General features: G+C 48.2%; 2 protein-coding genes across 16 annotated transcripts in view; one reads left to right on the plus strand and one right to left on the minus strand.

Annotated features, from left to right (window-relative positions):
• EXD1 (exonuclease 3'-5' domain containing 1) overlaps positions 1 to 15,448 on the minus strand; it is an 83,215-nt gene that overhangs the window by 22,356 nt on the left and 45,411 nt on the right. For 2 of the 14 annotated variants that reach the window (XM_075927136.1, XM_075927124.1), the window contains exons 1-5: positions 11,970 to 12,199; positions 8,153 to 8,390; positions 6,943 to 7,011; positions 4,060 to 4,117; positions 959 to 1,104 (exon numbers count right to left, since the gene is read on the minus strand). In XM_075927136.1, the coding sequence (XP_075783251.1) occupies positions 959 to 1,104; positions 4,060 to 4,117; positions 6,943 to 7,011; positions 8,153 to 8,285 (406 nt within the window). In that variant the 5' untranslated portion in view covers positions 8,286 to 8,390; positions 11,970 to 12,199. The other 12 variants (XM_075927130.1, XM_075927128.1, XM_075927137.1 and 9 more) reach the window with 12 other exon arrangements.
• The window catches only part of CHP1 (calcineurin like EF-hand protein 1), a 42,722-nt gene continuing 39,662 nt past the window's right edge, over positions 12,389 to 15,448 (plus strand). The window contains exon 1 of one of the 2 annotated variants that reach the window (XM_025187519.2): positions 12,389 to 12,619. In XM_025187519.2, coding sequence (XP_025043304.1) covers positions 12,553 to 12,619 — 67 coding nt within the window. In that variant the 5' untranslated portion in view covers positions 12,389 to 12,552. The remainder of the gene's footprint in view (positions 12,620 to 15,448) is intronic. The other variant, XM_006128691.4, reaches the window with a different exon arrangement.

The raw sequence follows: 15,448 nt of genomic DNA on the forward strand, positions 1-15,448 counted from the left end.
ACATTGTATATTTTAATGTTGCTCCTTATGAGCCAGCAACTGAATGTGGAAGTAAAGGTGATATCTAAGGAAGGAAAGAGCTATACTCTGCGTGAGTTCAAAAGGTGAGGAGGGAGAACCTTGAAGGGTAACAGTCCCAGAATGACTGATGCAGGCTGTTTTATCAGCAGAGAAATAGTCAGCAAAGTTGACCTTTAAATTAGCATTATTAGGCATTAACCAATCTACATGACAACTGGAGCCCATTTAATGAAATTTACACAAAAGTGTCTCTAGAAAGCACAAGTGCATTTATTATGGAGAGAACTTTTTCCTCCTCATTAGCCAGGACAAATGGAAAAATATTTTAATAGCAGATCCATTGCCAATAACGTTTTGTTTTCTGAAACAAATTACAGGACTATGTAGCACTTTAAAGACTAACAAGATGGTTTATTAGATGATGAGCTATCGTGGGCCAGACCCACTTCCTCAGATCAAATAGTGGAAGAAAATAGTCACAACCATATATACCAAAGGATACAATTGTTTTCTGTTTATGATAATCCAAAGAGCTTGTACCACTGTGCTGTAAACATGAACTTCTGTTTAAGATTTCAAGACACTTCATGAGTAAGGGCTTGTCTAATCACAAAATGGAAATGAAATAACTAAATCTGTTTTTAATTCACACCTTTAGTTATTCCAGAGTCTGAGGACTCCCATATTTTGGAACAAGTAGTCAAATTGAAATAATGGTTCCAAAAATATGGGCATCCATACATTAATTCGATGTAAAATAACTAAAGGTGTTATTTAAAAAAAACTAATTAGTTATTCTGGATCCAGACATTTTGTGTATTAGGTATTTTGCATATAGAATGTGAAAAGATACAGACCCTGGGATAAAAGCTTGTGTCAAATACTGAGTGTCTGTCTTGCAGAAAGACTGATTCTGCATTCCTAATATCACAGTTACCTGCCAGCATGTATTTTAAGTCACTCAGAGGGGTGACCAGGCTCTCAGGAATAATGCAAGAAGAACTCTGTGGGTTGTGCTCTGCCGGTTCTCCTTTGTCCATTCCAGTTCCTCCAGTAACTACACTGTCCCTGCACAAGATAACACTGAGAAATCATGTATAGTGCTACAGTCAACACATTTTGAGACAACACAACATATTAAAGTTTATATTATAAGGCATTGTTTGACTTTCATCCAATAGCCTACACTTACATACAGCCATGTGATGAGCTGCCTCACATTCTGTAACAACTTTCTAGTCAAACATTTATGGTTTTCCTGAGAACTCCTCATCCTTCTCTTAAATAAATTTGCTTTATTTATTGGATATTTATTTCAGAGAGCAAATGTAGAGACACCATAGGCAGAAACCAGCAGCAAAGTGGTCCACTGAAGGGGTTGGTGATGAAAGTCCTGACAAAGAGGAGAGATCCCAAGATGCGGACAAATCAAGGAAGACTGAAGCAACAAGATTCATCTAAACTAGGGGCAGGCAAAATATGGCCTGAGGGCCAGATCTAGCTCACCAAAGATTGAGATCTGATCTGCCACAATCCCCTGGGTTGCCAGTGTCCCACAGCCTAGTGGAACCCTGGACAGGCACTACCCACACACTGCTCAAAGTGGTTGGCTGCTGGGGCCAGCCTGCGCATCTCTGGATGGTGCATACCCCTTGGAGGGGCTGGGGGGAGTTCTACCTGCTGCTCCCATCCTAGCACAATCCTTACAGCTCCGATAGGCAGCTCCCATTCACTAGTTTCCAGCCAGAGACATGCATGCAAGTGTGAGCATCTCACGGAGTTTCCCCCATGGCGTGCCACACTGAGAACACATGGCCCCAACCGCCAGCCACTTTGCACAGCATGCGAAGTGCAACAGTCAAGGAGTCTGCCCAAGGGTCCTGCTGGGCTGCTGGCTGGGAGCTCTCCAGACCTCACACCTGACACTGTTCCCTCCCACACCCCAACTCCCTGACCCAAGTCACAACCAAACTCTCTGCACCCCCACCCTTTGTCATAACTCCCTCACAGATCCGCCACCCACTTCTACACCCCTCCTCTAGGTCAGAATTCACTCTTGCACCTCAATCCTCTGACCCAGGTCACAATCCCCTCCTTCACCCAAATTCCCTCATAGACCTCACACTGCCTCCTGCATCTCAACCCCTTACCATGACCTCCTTCCTGTATCTAGGCTCAATGCCAAACCCCATAGCCCTCCCATACAAAAGTGCAGTCCTTGATCCCTTACCAAAATTTTGAAGTGGAGCCACCATCAAATTATTCCCCACCTTGATCTACAGTTTTAGTGACAATTTAGTGACAATTTGGTTAGGAGTAAGCTTTTTTACCAAAACACTTATATTAGTAAAATCTTTCATGTTTATAATCTACATCATTATAAGTACTATCCCACCTTTCTAGCTGCATTCACTCTTGGGGGTTTTACCTCTTGAATAATTTGTTTCTACAGCAGTATAGTTAAAGCAGTATAAGTGAAAAGACAAGCCCCTAAAGACATAAAAGGGCATTTATCAAAACAGTTCTACAGGTTGAGCCTCCCAAATCCAGGACTCTCTGGTCCGGCACAGATGTTGCTGGACCAAAGAGCCACAGGAATGGGAGCCAGCAGAGAGAGGGTTTGCGGAGTCCCAGCTGGGCCAGCAGCAGCTGGGCAGGGGAACCTCAGCGTCAGCAGGGCCAAATGGCATCGGGGAGCCTCTGCCCCAGCCAGGGATCCCCAGTGTCAGTGAGGTCAGGTGGCTGCAGAGCCACTGGCAGCAGGGTCAGTGGTAGCTGGGGAGCCCCAGGAACCCCGTGACAGCAGCGGAGCTATAATGGCAGCCCTGACTAGGACTGGCCCCACTGCCATCAGGGGTTTCTGCAGCTCGGGAGCTCTGGCTGAGGAACCCCAGCAGTGGGGCCAAGCAGCAGCCGAGGAGTCCCAGCCCCAGTAGGGGAACCCCAGCATCAGTGGGGCCAGGCAGCATCAGGGAGCCTCCACTCCAACCGGGAAACCTCTGGTGTCAGTGAGGTCATGTGGCTGGAGAGCCCCTGGCAGTAGTGGCTGGGAAACTCGGGGAAACCCTCCGTGACAGCAGGCTGGAGGTGGCTAAGCTGCCCAGGGCTGGGAAACCCTGAGGAACCAGCTGACGTAGCAGGGTTGGTAGCAGCCAGACCACCCTGGCTGGGTAACCCCTGGGAACCCAGGGCCCAGCCAGTGGGCAGTAGGGGAGGGAGTCTTGGCTGGGCCAGCTTTAGTGGGGCAGCAGCAGGGCAGGGAGCCCCAGCCTTGGGAGCCCCAGGAAGAGAAGCTGTCAGCAGGGCAGCCAGCAGGGGAGCAATTGACCTCCCCTGGTCTGGCAAATTCCCTGGTCCGTGACGACTTGGGTCCTGAGGGTGCCAGGCCAGAGAGGTCCAACCTGTATTTAAAAGGGTTGAGGATTACAAAAACCACATTTTGTTAAAAGACTAAGTTAGACTTTTAAATCTGTTAAAAAAATTGCTGCTAAACAGAATAGTATTTGCCTTGAAAATTCCAGTTTAAGGGGGTGGTTAGCAAAAGCCACTCAATTTTCTTTTCTTTATTGAGGAAAATTAAATTGTTTCAAATGTGACCTTATGAAATACTTGAAAGCTGAACATCATAATTTACATTGGAGATGCAATGGAAATGCAAGATTTTTTTTAAGTACAAATCCACACCTGTGCCAGCTTCCAGAGAGCACATTTGTTTACCTACATTTGATAAGGTTTGAAATGTACTTTACCCTGTACTACTGTTTGTCTATGGAAGAAAGGTTTTAGGTGAGATATCTTCCCTGGAAGCCCGGAGTGCATTTAAAAGAAACCAAACAAATTATTCATGTATTGAGAAAGGAGGAATATCTTACAAGAATCTTTTCAATAATGTAAACATCCCAGCCATCTTCTTACCCACTCCTTAAAACAATCTTTGTGTCACTTAATCTTATGCTCATAAGATTTTTCCATTCATTTGTTGGCTATCCTAGCAGATATCTTTCATGACTGGAAAAGAATATAAGTCTTCCAACATACCTAAAGGGTTTTACATCTCCTCTTGCTGCATCTTGTTCCAGTTCCTCCAGCAATTCCACTGTAATACAAATCAACTTCTGTTACTGCTCTAACATCAGCAACTCTTTGATCAGGAACCATATTTAATTCCCTGATGAGCCAGAACTAGTACTGACAAGTGCCGAACACAGTCACGGCAGGGCATAGTGAAAAAGTAGTATTCATTGTAACAAGTAATCAGATCAGATATCACACAGCAAATTTTACATCAGTGGCCATAAAATTAAACCAGCTGATGCTATAGCATCTCTACTGAAATCTGCATAAGGCCAATATTGTACCTCAACAGTTTACATATAAAAATTGTTTTAGATGTGATAACCAGAAGGAGGAGGCAAGGCTGTACATAGATCACTGAGAGCTGCCTTCCATCTCCTTGCTCCCAGTACAAAAGTAGATAGTAGCAGTAGACAGACACACACAAACCTGTCTACACTAGGGACATTTCTTTAAAAAAAAAATCACAATGGCTGTCCCCCCAAAAGCTTTTAAATAGAGTAATATACTGCACTTAAGTTCTTTATCTGTGGAAGCAGTTTCAAAATACAGACTAACTCGGCTATCCCTCTGAAGCTTATGAATGTTATCTTAGACAGTCTGATGCCACAGTTTGTTCCATCATTAAAATTCTTGTGTGTCTAAGAATGGAGGTGCTCTGACTCCTCTACCTTTTTGGAGCTGGGGAAGAAGAGAGAGGCAATAGTAATTACCCCAACACTGACTTTCCATGAGGTGTTTCCATGAATGATCTAAGACAAAAAGCACAAGGCAAATGATTCTAAAACGTATTTGATCATTTACTTTGCCAACTTTTAATGAACTCAGAGAGTACTTAAGAGCATATTAATCAGTACGAGACAATATAGTAATCAATGTAACGTAGAACACTTTCTAAAAATAATTAAGGGGAGACTAAAAAACTTAAAATATTACCAATTATTTTAAATTGACCAAGTAGGTTAAACTAAGGACCTGATCCAATGGTTTGAAGCAATGGCAATCTTCACATTGAGTGTACTGGGCTTTGGATCAGCTCCATACAGCACTTTATGGCTACGTCTACACTGGCCCCTTCTTCGGAAGGGGCATGCTAATTTTGAAAGTGGGAATAGGGAAATCCGCGGGGGATTTAAATATCCCCCGCGGGATTTAAATAAACATGTCCGCTGCTTTTTTTCCGGCTTGGGGAAAAGCCGGAAAAAAGCGTCTAGACTGGCCCGATCCTCCGGAATAAAGCCCTATTCCGGAGGATCTCTTATTCCTACTTTGAAGGAATAGGAATAAGAGATCCTCCGGAATAGGGCTTTATTCCGGAGGATCGGGCCAGTCTAGACGCTTTTTTCCGGCTTTTCCCCAAGCCGGGAAAAAAGCGGCGGACATGTTTATTTAAATCCCGCGGGGGATATTTAAATCCCCCGCGGATTTCCCTATTCCCACTTTCAAAATTAGCATGCCCCTTCCGAAGAAGGGGCCAGTGTAGACGTAGCCACCATCTTTAAGAACTCTATAAACACTAAATAATCCCAACAGTGCCTTTTGAGATTGATATCCCCCTTTTATAATTTTTGCAGTTTCATATACTACTTCCCTGCTGATTTTATTATTGTAAAATCAAATTTTCCTAACTTTTAGAGTTCTTCTCACGTATATTGTTCTGTGATGGGCTCAAAAAACAAATGGGCAAACTGACTAATAGGGAAAAAGAGCAAAATTGATTACATGCTAAATGCTGTCACATGCAAAAGTAAATAAGATGCCATGGAGTGGGGAAAGACAAAAAGGAAATATTTACCAACACACCCCTCGACACAAGTTGTCAGCTTTAGTAAGCTTAGATTTTATTTGTTACTAGAACATTTATGCAGCATTGCTTTGGTCCTTACACAATTTTTGCTTTTCTTCATTTAAATCATTGCTCTCGGATAAGCTCTGGGGATGAGGGGTTCAGCAGGCAGACTCGCTGGGAAGAAAGGACTACTCCAGCTCTCTCTCATCACAGCAGTTTGGGACCAGATGAGAAGCGCCTCTCCCATAGCCACTTTGCTCAAGTGAGCATAGCCGGGGTAGGGGTGCATGTCTACCCTCTGCACTTTCCAGCCAGACTGAGGAAGAAAGCAAACTGTGCACTACCCCTTGCTCACTGCTGAAGGGGAACAGCCATCAGTGTACCTGTACAAAAGAAGGGGAGCTTCAGCCCCCCTAAAGAGTGCCTGAGAAGTGGAAGGCTCAGGGCTGGGGCAGTTCTGGACAGGAATTGGAGGTGGGGCACCCTCAGCCAGCCTTTTTCACCTACCTGGTGAGTCTCTTTTCTGTATGGTTAATGCATCCCCATACAAATCAACGGGAGAGTTTCCGTCTCTCCCCCACTCAACCAAACCATTATTTTGCTTTAAGTTACAATGAGGAAGCTAAATAACAAAAGCTCTAGTGTAGATGAAGCCTAAGATACTTACATGGCCCTGATTACTGTAGTATCTGAGCACATCACTATCTTTAATGCAGCAATCCTCAACATCTCCATGAAGAAAAGCAATAATATTATCCCCATATTACAGATGGGAGATCTGAATTCAAGTTCCTGCTGTGGCATAGGGCAAGTCACTTAACATACCTCTTCCTCAGTTTGCCCAAGTCCTAGACTAGGGCCTCTGTCCTTGGGGCTTCCTTCCTCTCTTTACTTAGGAGTTACTCAGCCAAAACTCTCAGTGATTAAAATGGGACTTTTATTCAAAAAAGAAAACTGAATAGGGCACATCATTAGATAAGAAAACTGAAAGTTCTAAATATGTGGCAGTATCCAGGAACCCCACCCTTGCAGAACAAAGAAAGAAAGAAAGTTCTCACCTTTCAAAATTTCACAACCAAAGAACATCTTCACACCTGTCATGCTTCTACCTGTTTCCATGTTCTTCACTGAAATAATTAAAAATAAATAGATAAACAAACAGAACCATGAAGCTCTGCAATAAATATAAAAGAAAGAATTACAAACCAAATAAAGCCAGAGACATGACCTCACAAAAAACATTTGGCAAAAGCACTAAATCAACAATTTCAAATGATTGCATTGAGTAAAACTAATATAAAAAACGAGAGTGTTGTTTGCAAATATCTGGTGGACACAATGGTGTAAATTCTGGATTCAGTTATTCCTTTGCATCCCCAAAGCTGAGAGCACAGCTGGGTCCATTTCATTTGTAACTTTACATTAAGAAAGAGTGTTCATTCTTCTGCTATTTGTTTTTCATTGCACAAGTACAACTATGCCAACCTGAAATCAATAATCCAGTCAACAGTAGGTGCATTCTGCACACAAGACTGAGCAACCTAGGAGTCCTAGTTAGTTTCTGAATGGCTGAAGATTAATTGTTTTAGAGTTATCAATGAAAGTCAGCCGTTAAATAATAGATTCTACTTACACATAATTATATTGCTATGCCGGACAAAAATACATCAGAACCCTCTTCTGTCCCTACCAACTCTCTTGATATGAAAACTATATGCATATTTAACTGGTTCAAGATAAATCCTGATGCCTTTTATTTAACTTAAAATCCCAGATGTTTAAAAATAAACCAAGTCTCAGATCTATCCAGTACTCAGAATTTGGGAAACAATGCCCTCCTCCATCTATTTCATCTAAGTCGGGGTGAGCAAAGGGGCCTCTACAGGCTGGATTTAGCTGGTGGAAATTGCCCACAGCCACCCTGCCGCTCCTCAGCCCCAGGCCAATCAAGACCTAGGGACAGGGGAACGCGAGATCTTCTGCCCCCGCCACAGGCACGTGGCAACTAGAGAGAAACGCAGAGAAAGTCTCCCGGCTCTGCCCATTCCACATGAGGCCCTGCCCATTCCAGGGTAGCCCAGGGCCATTTCAGAAATTTGTGAAGTGGCCCTCCATTAAAAATTATTACCCACCTGTGGATTAACTGGTTAACCATTCACATCTCTACAATATGTAAATATACCTTTGAGAACTCTACCTCCCATCCTCCCTCCCTGCATTTGAAGAGCTACATTAATTTAGAAGACAAGTACAGAAAAAGAACTGAACCTCTGCTAAGAACGATACTTCTGTTGGAATCCACATGCTGTAATATTCCCTGGAAGATGCCACATTTCAAGGTGATTTTCATGGCTTTTCCCAGAATCTCATTGAGGAACTGGTAATCGCTGCTTGGATTCATGCTGGTATATCCCCAAACTAGCTCCCCAAATTGTTTCGTATTCTGCTTTGAGAACCAGACTAAGATTGCAATTCCTTCATTAAGGCTTGGTTTTTCTTAGAGCATCTGCAGAACAATCCAAGATGGAAAATGAAAAGATAGGACCAGATCATTTTAACGTCTTCCTGCTTTGACACACAGCATTCGGTGGAATAAAGCTACAGCTTGAAGTGGAAAGGAGGGATGTTAGATAGCAGGTGACAGAATACTCAACTAACCGCATTAATTCTTAGCAGTTAGTCGACTATTCTATAATCCCTGGGGTGGGACTAGCAGCCAGTGCAATCTGGCCCCACTCCCAGGGAGACCCCTGCCACCCTGCGTTGCTGCCTCTGTGTCAGAGGCAGCAGTGCTGGGTACCAGGCAGGAGCCAGTCTACGAGGGAATCCAGGGATGTTAAATTTCAACTAATCAGCTAATTGCTTAGTCGATGGATCTTCCATTGAGTAGGTCATAAGGGATGTGGGGGGACACTTGCTGTCCCAATTGCTTGAGTCCCCACTCATCCCAGGTTCCCCGCTGTGCCTCTGCAACCGCTGCCTTCCCCCCCCAACCCCAGCAGAGACAGTGTTGGAGAGAACAGTCTTTTAAGCCAGCTCCTCCCAACACCGGAACCTGCTCCCCTTCCCTCCCCTCCCCCCACCACTTGCTGCCTCTGATAGAGGCAGCAAGGCATGGGGGGAGGGGAGAAGGAAGCAACTAGTTGAGTAGTGACTCAACTACCTGATAAGTATAGGCTTAGCCGGTAGTCAACTAGTTGCTTACATTTCTAGAGGGGAGACAGTTTAAAAACCAGCTCCCTTCATAGATGGCTGCCTGTCACCCTGCTGCCTCTGATACAGACGTAGCAGCATGGAATGGCAGCAGCTCCTGTCTGGGGGCATGGTCTGAGCTCCCAGACCTGGTGCAAGCTGGAACTGAGCCAGGCTGCCTTCCCACCTGTATCCTAATACAGTTTAAATGCAGAGCTACAGCAGGGGTAGGTCCCGGACCTGGCGTGAGCTAAGACTGAGCCAGGCTGCCTGCCCCCCTTGGCTCCTAATCAGGGTTCCCTGTAAGGAATTTCATTCCTGCCCATCTCCTCAGCAGAGCCGTCCAGATGCTCCCAGGGGCAGGGCCACGTGGCAGGTGACTGCACACCCCAAGAACAGCTAGGCAGCCACCCTGAGGCCTGGGCCATGGTACTAAAAATAGCACGGTGGCCTGGCTCCAGGCCCAGCATAGATACCTACCGCATGGCCTAGCCCCTGGGAGCAGCAGGACTGCAGCTGCATGGTGGCTGCTGGGGTTGAGACCACAGTAATAAAAATAGCACAGTGGCCCTAGCTCAAGTCTCGGCATATTGGGCAGACACCTGCCATGTTACCTGCACCTGCTGGGCTGGGTATCAGGATGGTAGATGGTAAGGGAAGGGGCAGAGGGATAACTAAGGGAAACGAGGGGGTGAGGAGAGGCTGGGGCTTGTGCTGAGAGGAGAAGAAGGGACCAGAGCAGTAGAAGAAAGGGGAAGGCACCAAGGGACAGGGTGGAGGAGAGACAAATGCCAGGGGGGCAAGAGAAGACAATGAGGGGAAAGGGCAGAGGTGAGGGAGAATGGGAAGGTGTCAATGGGGATGAGAGAGCGGAGGGGAAGGGCAATGGGGACAAGAGGAAGGAAGAAGAGAGGGGAGGAGTGGGTGCTGGGAGAACAGGAGTTGAAAGGTTGGCATGAGCAAGACAGGGGTTGGAGCAAGTCACATTGAGGCTACAGAGGAGTGTGAGGAGAACTGGGGTAGAGGGTAGTGAGGGAGTGGGCACCAGGAAGGGAAAGGGAGTAGGCACCAGGAGGTTGCAGGGGGTAAGGTGAGGTGCAGGTGCCAGGGGGATTGTGGAGGTGAAGCAGAAGGGCAGACATGTGGAGGGGAGGGAAAGACACTAGAGAAGAGAGGCAGGGCAGGTGGGTAGAGGTAGGTGTTAAGGTGTTAGGAGAGGGGAGGGGAGCTAAGTAGGCGGCGGAGGGGGGGGGGGGAAGGAAGGGCACGCTGCGCAGGTGCAGGCGTCAAAGAGGATGGAGAGGTGGGGAAAGTCCCAGGTGGGCTGAGGGAAGTGAGAAGGGCAGGAGCCAGGACAGCAGAGGAGGGAGAGGAGTAGGGGAGCAGCAGGGATGACAGTGTTGGAGACATGGCAGCAGAGGAGGAAAAGGGAGAGGTTTATAACTTGTGTGCCACTGTAGCACACATCCAGCTAAGCACACATGACCTCAATATTGGTGCACAAGACAACTCACTCCACTCATGAATGGAAAATGTTAGCATGAACACTGCTCCTAATACACTTTAAATGCAGAGCTGCAGCAGGGGTAGGTCCTGGACCCATCACAAACTAGGACTGACCTGGACTGCTGGCCAGCCTACTAAAAAATTTACTGGTGGTGGGGGAGGGAGGAAAATGCATGTAGTCTATAGCATTAACCTATAAGTTTTTGCTTATCGGTTAATCAATTACACGATTATATCCCTACCTCACATCCCTAGTGGAAAGCACACCAGCATATAATTCATATATCCATAGAGACACTGCATTTGTAGAGCACTGCTAACCAACATATCTGCTTTATATCTGTAAGCATCCCAATTCATGGATGTGGATGCAGACATCCATAGTTCATTTTTGCAGATACAAATTTTTGTCTAGGAGCATGCAAGTTTGTAGATAGCCATGGTTCATTTTTGTGAATACAGATGCACATTAGGGCTGTCAATTAACACGTGTTAATGCCTGTGATTAACATATTAATTTTGTTAACGCGTTAATCGCAGACATTTCCATGGCACTGCACCTTTGAAATGCTGCCAGGGCATTTCAAAGGGGCAGGACAGTAGGAGCCTGGGATCCGCTGGACTTGCCTACTGACCCTTGGGCTTCATGCAGTGCTGCAATGGTCAGCATGGGAGTCCAGCTGCCCTTTGAAATGGGAGTCCAGCTCCCACTGCAATGTTTCAAAGGGGCAGCATGTGCAATTAATTGAGATTAACTTTTTAACTGCTTGACAGCCCATAATGCACATACAAATCTTGTATCCACACAGGGCTCTATGCATTTGTTAATCAACTGCATATAGGGAGCAATGCAAATGGAAGAAATTAGTTTTAGCTCTAAAAACCCGTGTTATAGGCTTCCCAGCCAAAGGGAGCATAAATGCCAAAATTTGAAGACCCTTTGCACACGACTGTAGAAATATATAGAACCACCTCAGAAATTCTGCTGACTAGATCACAAGTTTCTCCCTGAAATGGGGCCAGTTAACAGCTAAGATTCAATTGATCCACTAACGAAGAGGTCGGCACATTGCACTGCTAGGGGCACAGAAGCAGATCTGCGAGGGCCAGCCAGCTAGACCGCGGCTCCCAAGCTAGACAGGCGTCGCTATGATTTACCCGACCAAACCCTCCTCTCGGCCTCCCCTGGCCCTACACAGCGCTGACCCGCCACAGGCCGCGGCTGCGTTTGTGACCGTCCCCAACGCCGCCCTTGCGCGTGACAAGGAACCACGCTCCCCGCGCCGGCGGCCCCTCAGCCCGCGCACAGGCTGCATGGCGGGCAACCGGGCCCGCGCCCCCAGGGGCGGGAGAACCCAGAGGCAAGGTCACCACCACGGGCACACACAGGCCAAAGGAATCAAACCGCCAGGCGCCCGGACCCCACGGGACAGCGCTCAGCTCCGCTACCAAGGCCTCCGGGCTCGAGCGGAGCTACCGAGTAGTGGGCAGCGCAGGCTGCGGGGCACCTTGAACCCACAAACTCTCGCCCTGCCCCTCGCTTAGCAGCAGAGCGACGGCGAGAACTACAACTCCCAGAGTGCACCGCGCCCCCTACGACGAACCGCCCGCGCTACTACGAACGCTGACTACTGGGACTAGGCTCTTCGATGGGCTTTTAAGGCTTCTCGTGATGACGTCAATTGTGACCGTTAGTGGGAGGGGGGGAGAGGAGCCGCGCAGGCGCCGATGAGCTCTCTTCTGTGAGAGGCGGGGCGCCGCGCGGCGGGAGGGGCGCTCCACCCCCGCAGCCGGGGTTGATAAGAGGAGGCGCTGGGTGTCCGCTGCCGTCTGTTACAGGTTCCTTCCCTTGCAGGGTCGGGGCACAGGTGCAGCGCCCGGGGCCTGCACGCTGCAGCTGATTGGCCGAGCCCGCCGCTGCCTTCCCCCGCTTCGCTGGGCGGCCGGCGCCTGTCACCCGGCGGCCGGAGATGGGCTCGCGCGCCTCCACGCTGCTGCGGGACGAAGAGATCGAGGAGATCAAGAAGGAGACGGGCTGTGAGTAGCGGCTGCTGGGCGGCGCGGGCGGGCGGGCGGCCGGGCGCTCTCGGCCCCTCAGTCGGGGCTGGCCGCGCTGCGCCTGGCGGCGCTAGTCGGGCTGCGGCTCGGGCTGGTCACCTAAGTTCAGGCCCGGGGGTCGGGCCCTCGAGAGCCAGCGCCGCTTCCTCGCTGTTCTCGGAGCGCGGGCCCGTCGGCCGGGCTGCAGGCTCGATCCCAGCCGCGCTGAAGCGATATCTCCCGCCTCAGGCCCTCCCTGGCCGGGCACAGCAGCTTCTGGGTGCCCGGCCGTGCTGCTGCGCCGCCTGGGGCTCGCTTCTTTCCCGCTCCGGCCCGGTGGGGCCAACTCGTCCGCCTTTGCGCCGGGTGCTCTGGGCACGACCAGGCACCTTTCCCCGTCCTGGGAAAGAACTTTCGGGGGGGGGGGGGGAGAGGGACTGGGGACAGGTACACACGGACTGAGGAGACCGTCATAGTGCGGGTGTGATTCTGGCCAAAGGAGCCGACTAGATTGCAACGCTTTGCTGTAGGGAATCCGAGGCCTCTACATCCCCTCTTTCACACACCCTACCGCCTCATTATTTTGTACAATTAAAGAACAACTATGCAGGGTGAAAGCCTTGCATCGTTTCTCTTTAAAATGTTATCTTGGCTGAGAAATCACCTTATCTGCAAAGGTTTTACCTGCTTTTTGCTAGTACCAGCAGTTTGTAACTCCTGGTTCTAGCAGAGTTCCTAAGGGGATAGGCCTAAACCAGCAATACTGAGATTCTCTGCTATGGCAGAGATCTGCATGGCACACTAGAAATCAGAGATGGCCAGGGAGCCTCCACACATCTGTAATTCTTTACCATAGCTTAGGCATTATGTAAGTGCTGGAAGTAAATCAGGATTTCACTACAGGGGTGGGCAAAAGGGCCTCTGCAGGCTGGCTTGCGAAGTGGGTTGATCTGGCCTGCGATCACCCTGCTGCCTGCCCACCCAATCAGGGCCAGGGTATGGGGGAGTGCATGAAGTCTTCTCCCCTGCCAGGGGTGTGTGGTGCTTAGTTAACGAATGTTAACTCCAAGTGCCTCATACCCCTTGCAGGGTGGGAGAATTTGTGTGCTTCCCCCTCCCCCAGACCCTGATTGGCCGGGGTCAGGGGGAGCATGTAAAGTCTTCTCCTGCCCTGCAAGGGGTACATGGGGCTTAGAGTGGACTGCCAACTGCTGCTCAGCTGGTGGTTCACTCTAAGCGTGGTGCTCCCTTGCAGGTTGGGGGCAGGGAGTGAATACATTGCAAGTGTATTAATCTCTTCTTAAGAAGAGCCAAACTTAACAAAAGCAAAGGTTAAATTAAACTGTCAGGTTCTAGATATTCTGAATGTTCATTAGCTAGTCCAAGTACCACTGCTAGATACTTGGGAATGATTCTCCGACAGGCCCTGCACTAGTCGACTATTCAAGCATCATAAGCTTATTGGATAGTCGACTAGTGATGTGACTAGTTACTTCTCCTCCCCCCCCCCCCCCCCACTTTGCTTCCTCTCTGATAGAGGCAGCAAGGTGGGGAGCAGGAGCTGGTGCAGTGGGGAGCCAGCTTAAAAGCCAATTCCCCCAGCACCATCTCTCGGGGGGGGGGGGGGGGGAGGAGAGGCAGAGGTGGGGGCACAGTGAGGAATGGCATGAGCAGGGACTGAAACAGTCTCCACTCACACGGAAAAACTTTTCCATTAAAAGCATTTGCGGAAAATCATGCCAGTCTAGACACAGCCTGGGAGTTTGATTCTGCTCTATCTTGAGTGGTCTGCATAATAGAAGGAAAATTGCACCATTTGGTTAGCACCTTACACTCACTTTCCATACGAGTAAATGTCTACACAAGTAAAAGGCAGTTGAAAAGCAGTTCATAAGGTATCTGGAATAAAGTCTAGTGGAAAAGCACTGTTAGTGTCACTGAATATATGTCATTCTGAAGGTTTCTGTAACATCCATCAACTTGTAGAAGCTTTAGTGATGCTGATACTTCCTCTGCTAAATTGTTCAAGTGAACATCACTAACGCACAACAATATTAAGTACACCTGAGGATTCTAGCTTCAGTGTCTGTTTTACTAACCTATTTTCTCCAGTTCCCTCTGGGTAGGAGGAAGTAAGTGAACGGGTATTTGAGTTGAGCATTAAGCCTTCTGGTGAATACTTGCAGGAGGTGTATTCTCAATTGTGGCTGTGACCTGTCTTTCTCTCCATGGAAAGTGGACCCCTGTCGTGCAAAGCCACAGTTGATAGTGCTAATTTAAGCACAGTGTTTTCCATGTTAGCTTTTGTACCTGGAGTGGATAAACAAGATCTCCGTGGCAACCTGTTTTGTTTCCTCCCATCTTGATGTCAAAATTTAGGTTTGTTTTATATTGTTTCATATTTGCATTCTATGCTGACAGAATGAATCTCAGATTATACATAACAATAATGCTATACCTGTATAGTTAGAGCTTTCAAGAAGGAAAACAGATTAAATATCCCTTAAAACCCAGCCATTTGACAAGTAATCCTCAGTAGATTCCTGAGTAACCACAATTTCCTGAACTTGTGCTCTCTGAATTTCTTAGCCCAAAGCAGGGGTATGAACAAGAAGCCAAGTAGATGATTTACCAGTAAGCCTAGGCTACTTGCATTTCTTCCCCCTACCTTGGCTGTGTCTGTATCAGAGGCAGCATGGTGGGGAGGGGGGAGCAGGAGCTGGTGCTGCCTGCCCCTCTCACCTCCCTGATAGAAGCAGCGGGGGGGGGGGGGGGGGGGGGAGGAGCTGGCGGCTGCCAAGGAGTCCCCACTCCCACCTGCGGCAGGCC

Source organism: Pelodiscus sinensis, chromosome 4, assembly GCF_049634645.1.
Source record: "Pelodiscus sinensis isolate JC-2024 chromosome 4, ASM4963464v1, whole genome shotgun sequence".
NCBI classification, from domain to species: domain Eukaryota; kingdom Metazoa; phylum Chordata; order Testudines; family Trionychidae; genus Pelodiscus; species Pelodiscus sinensis.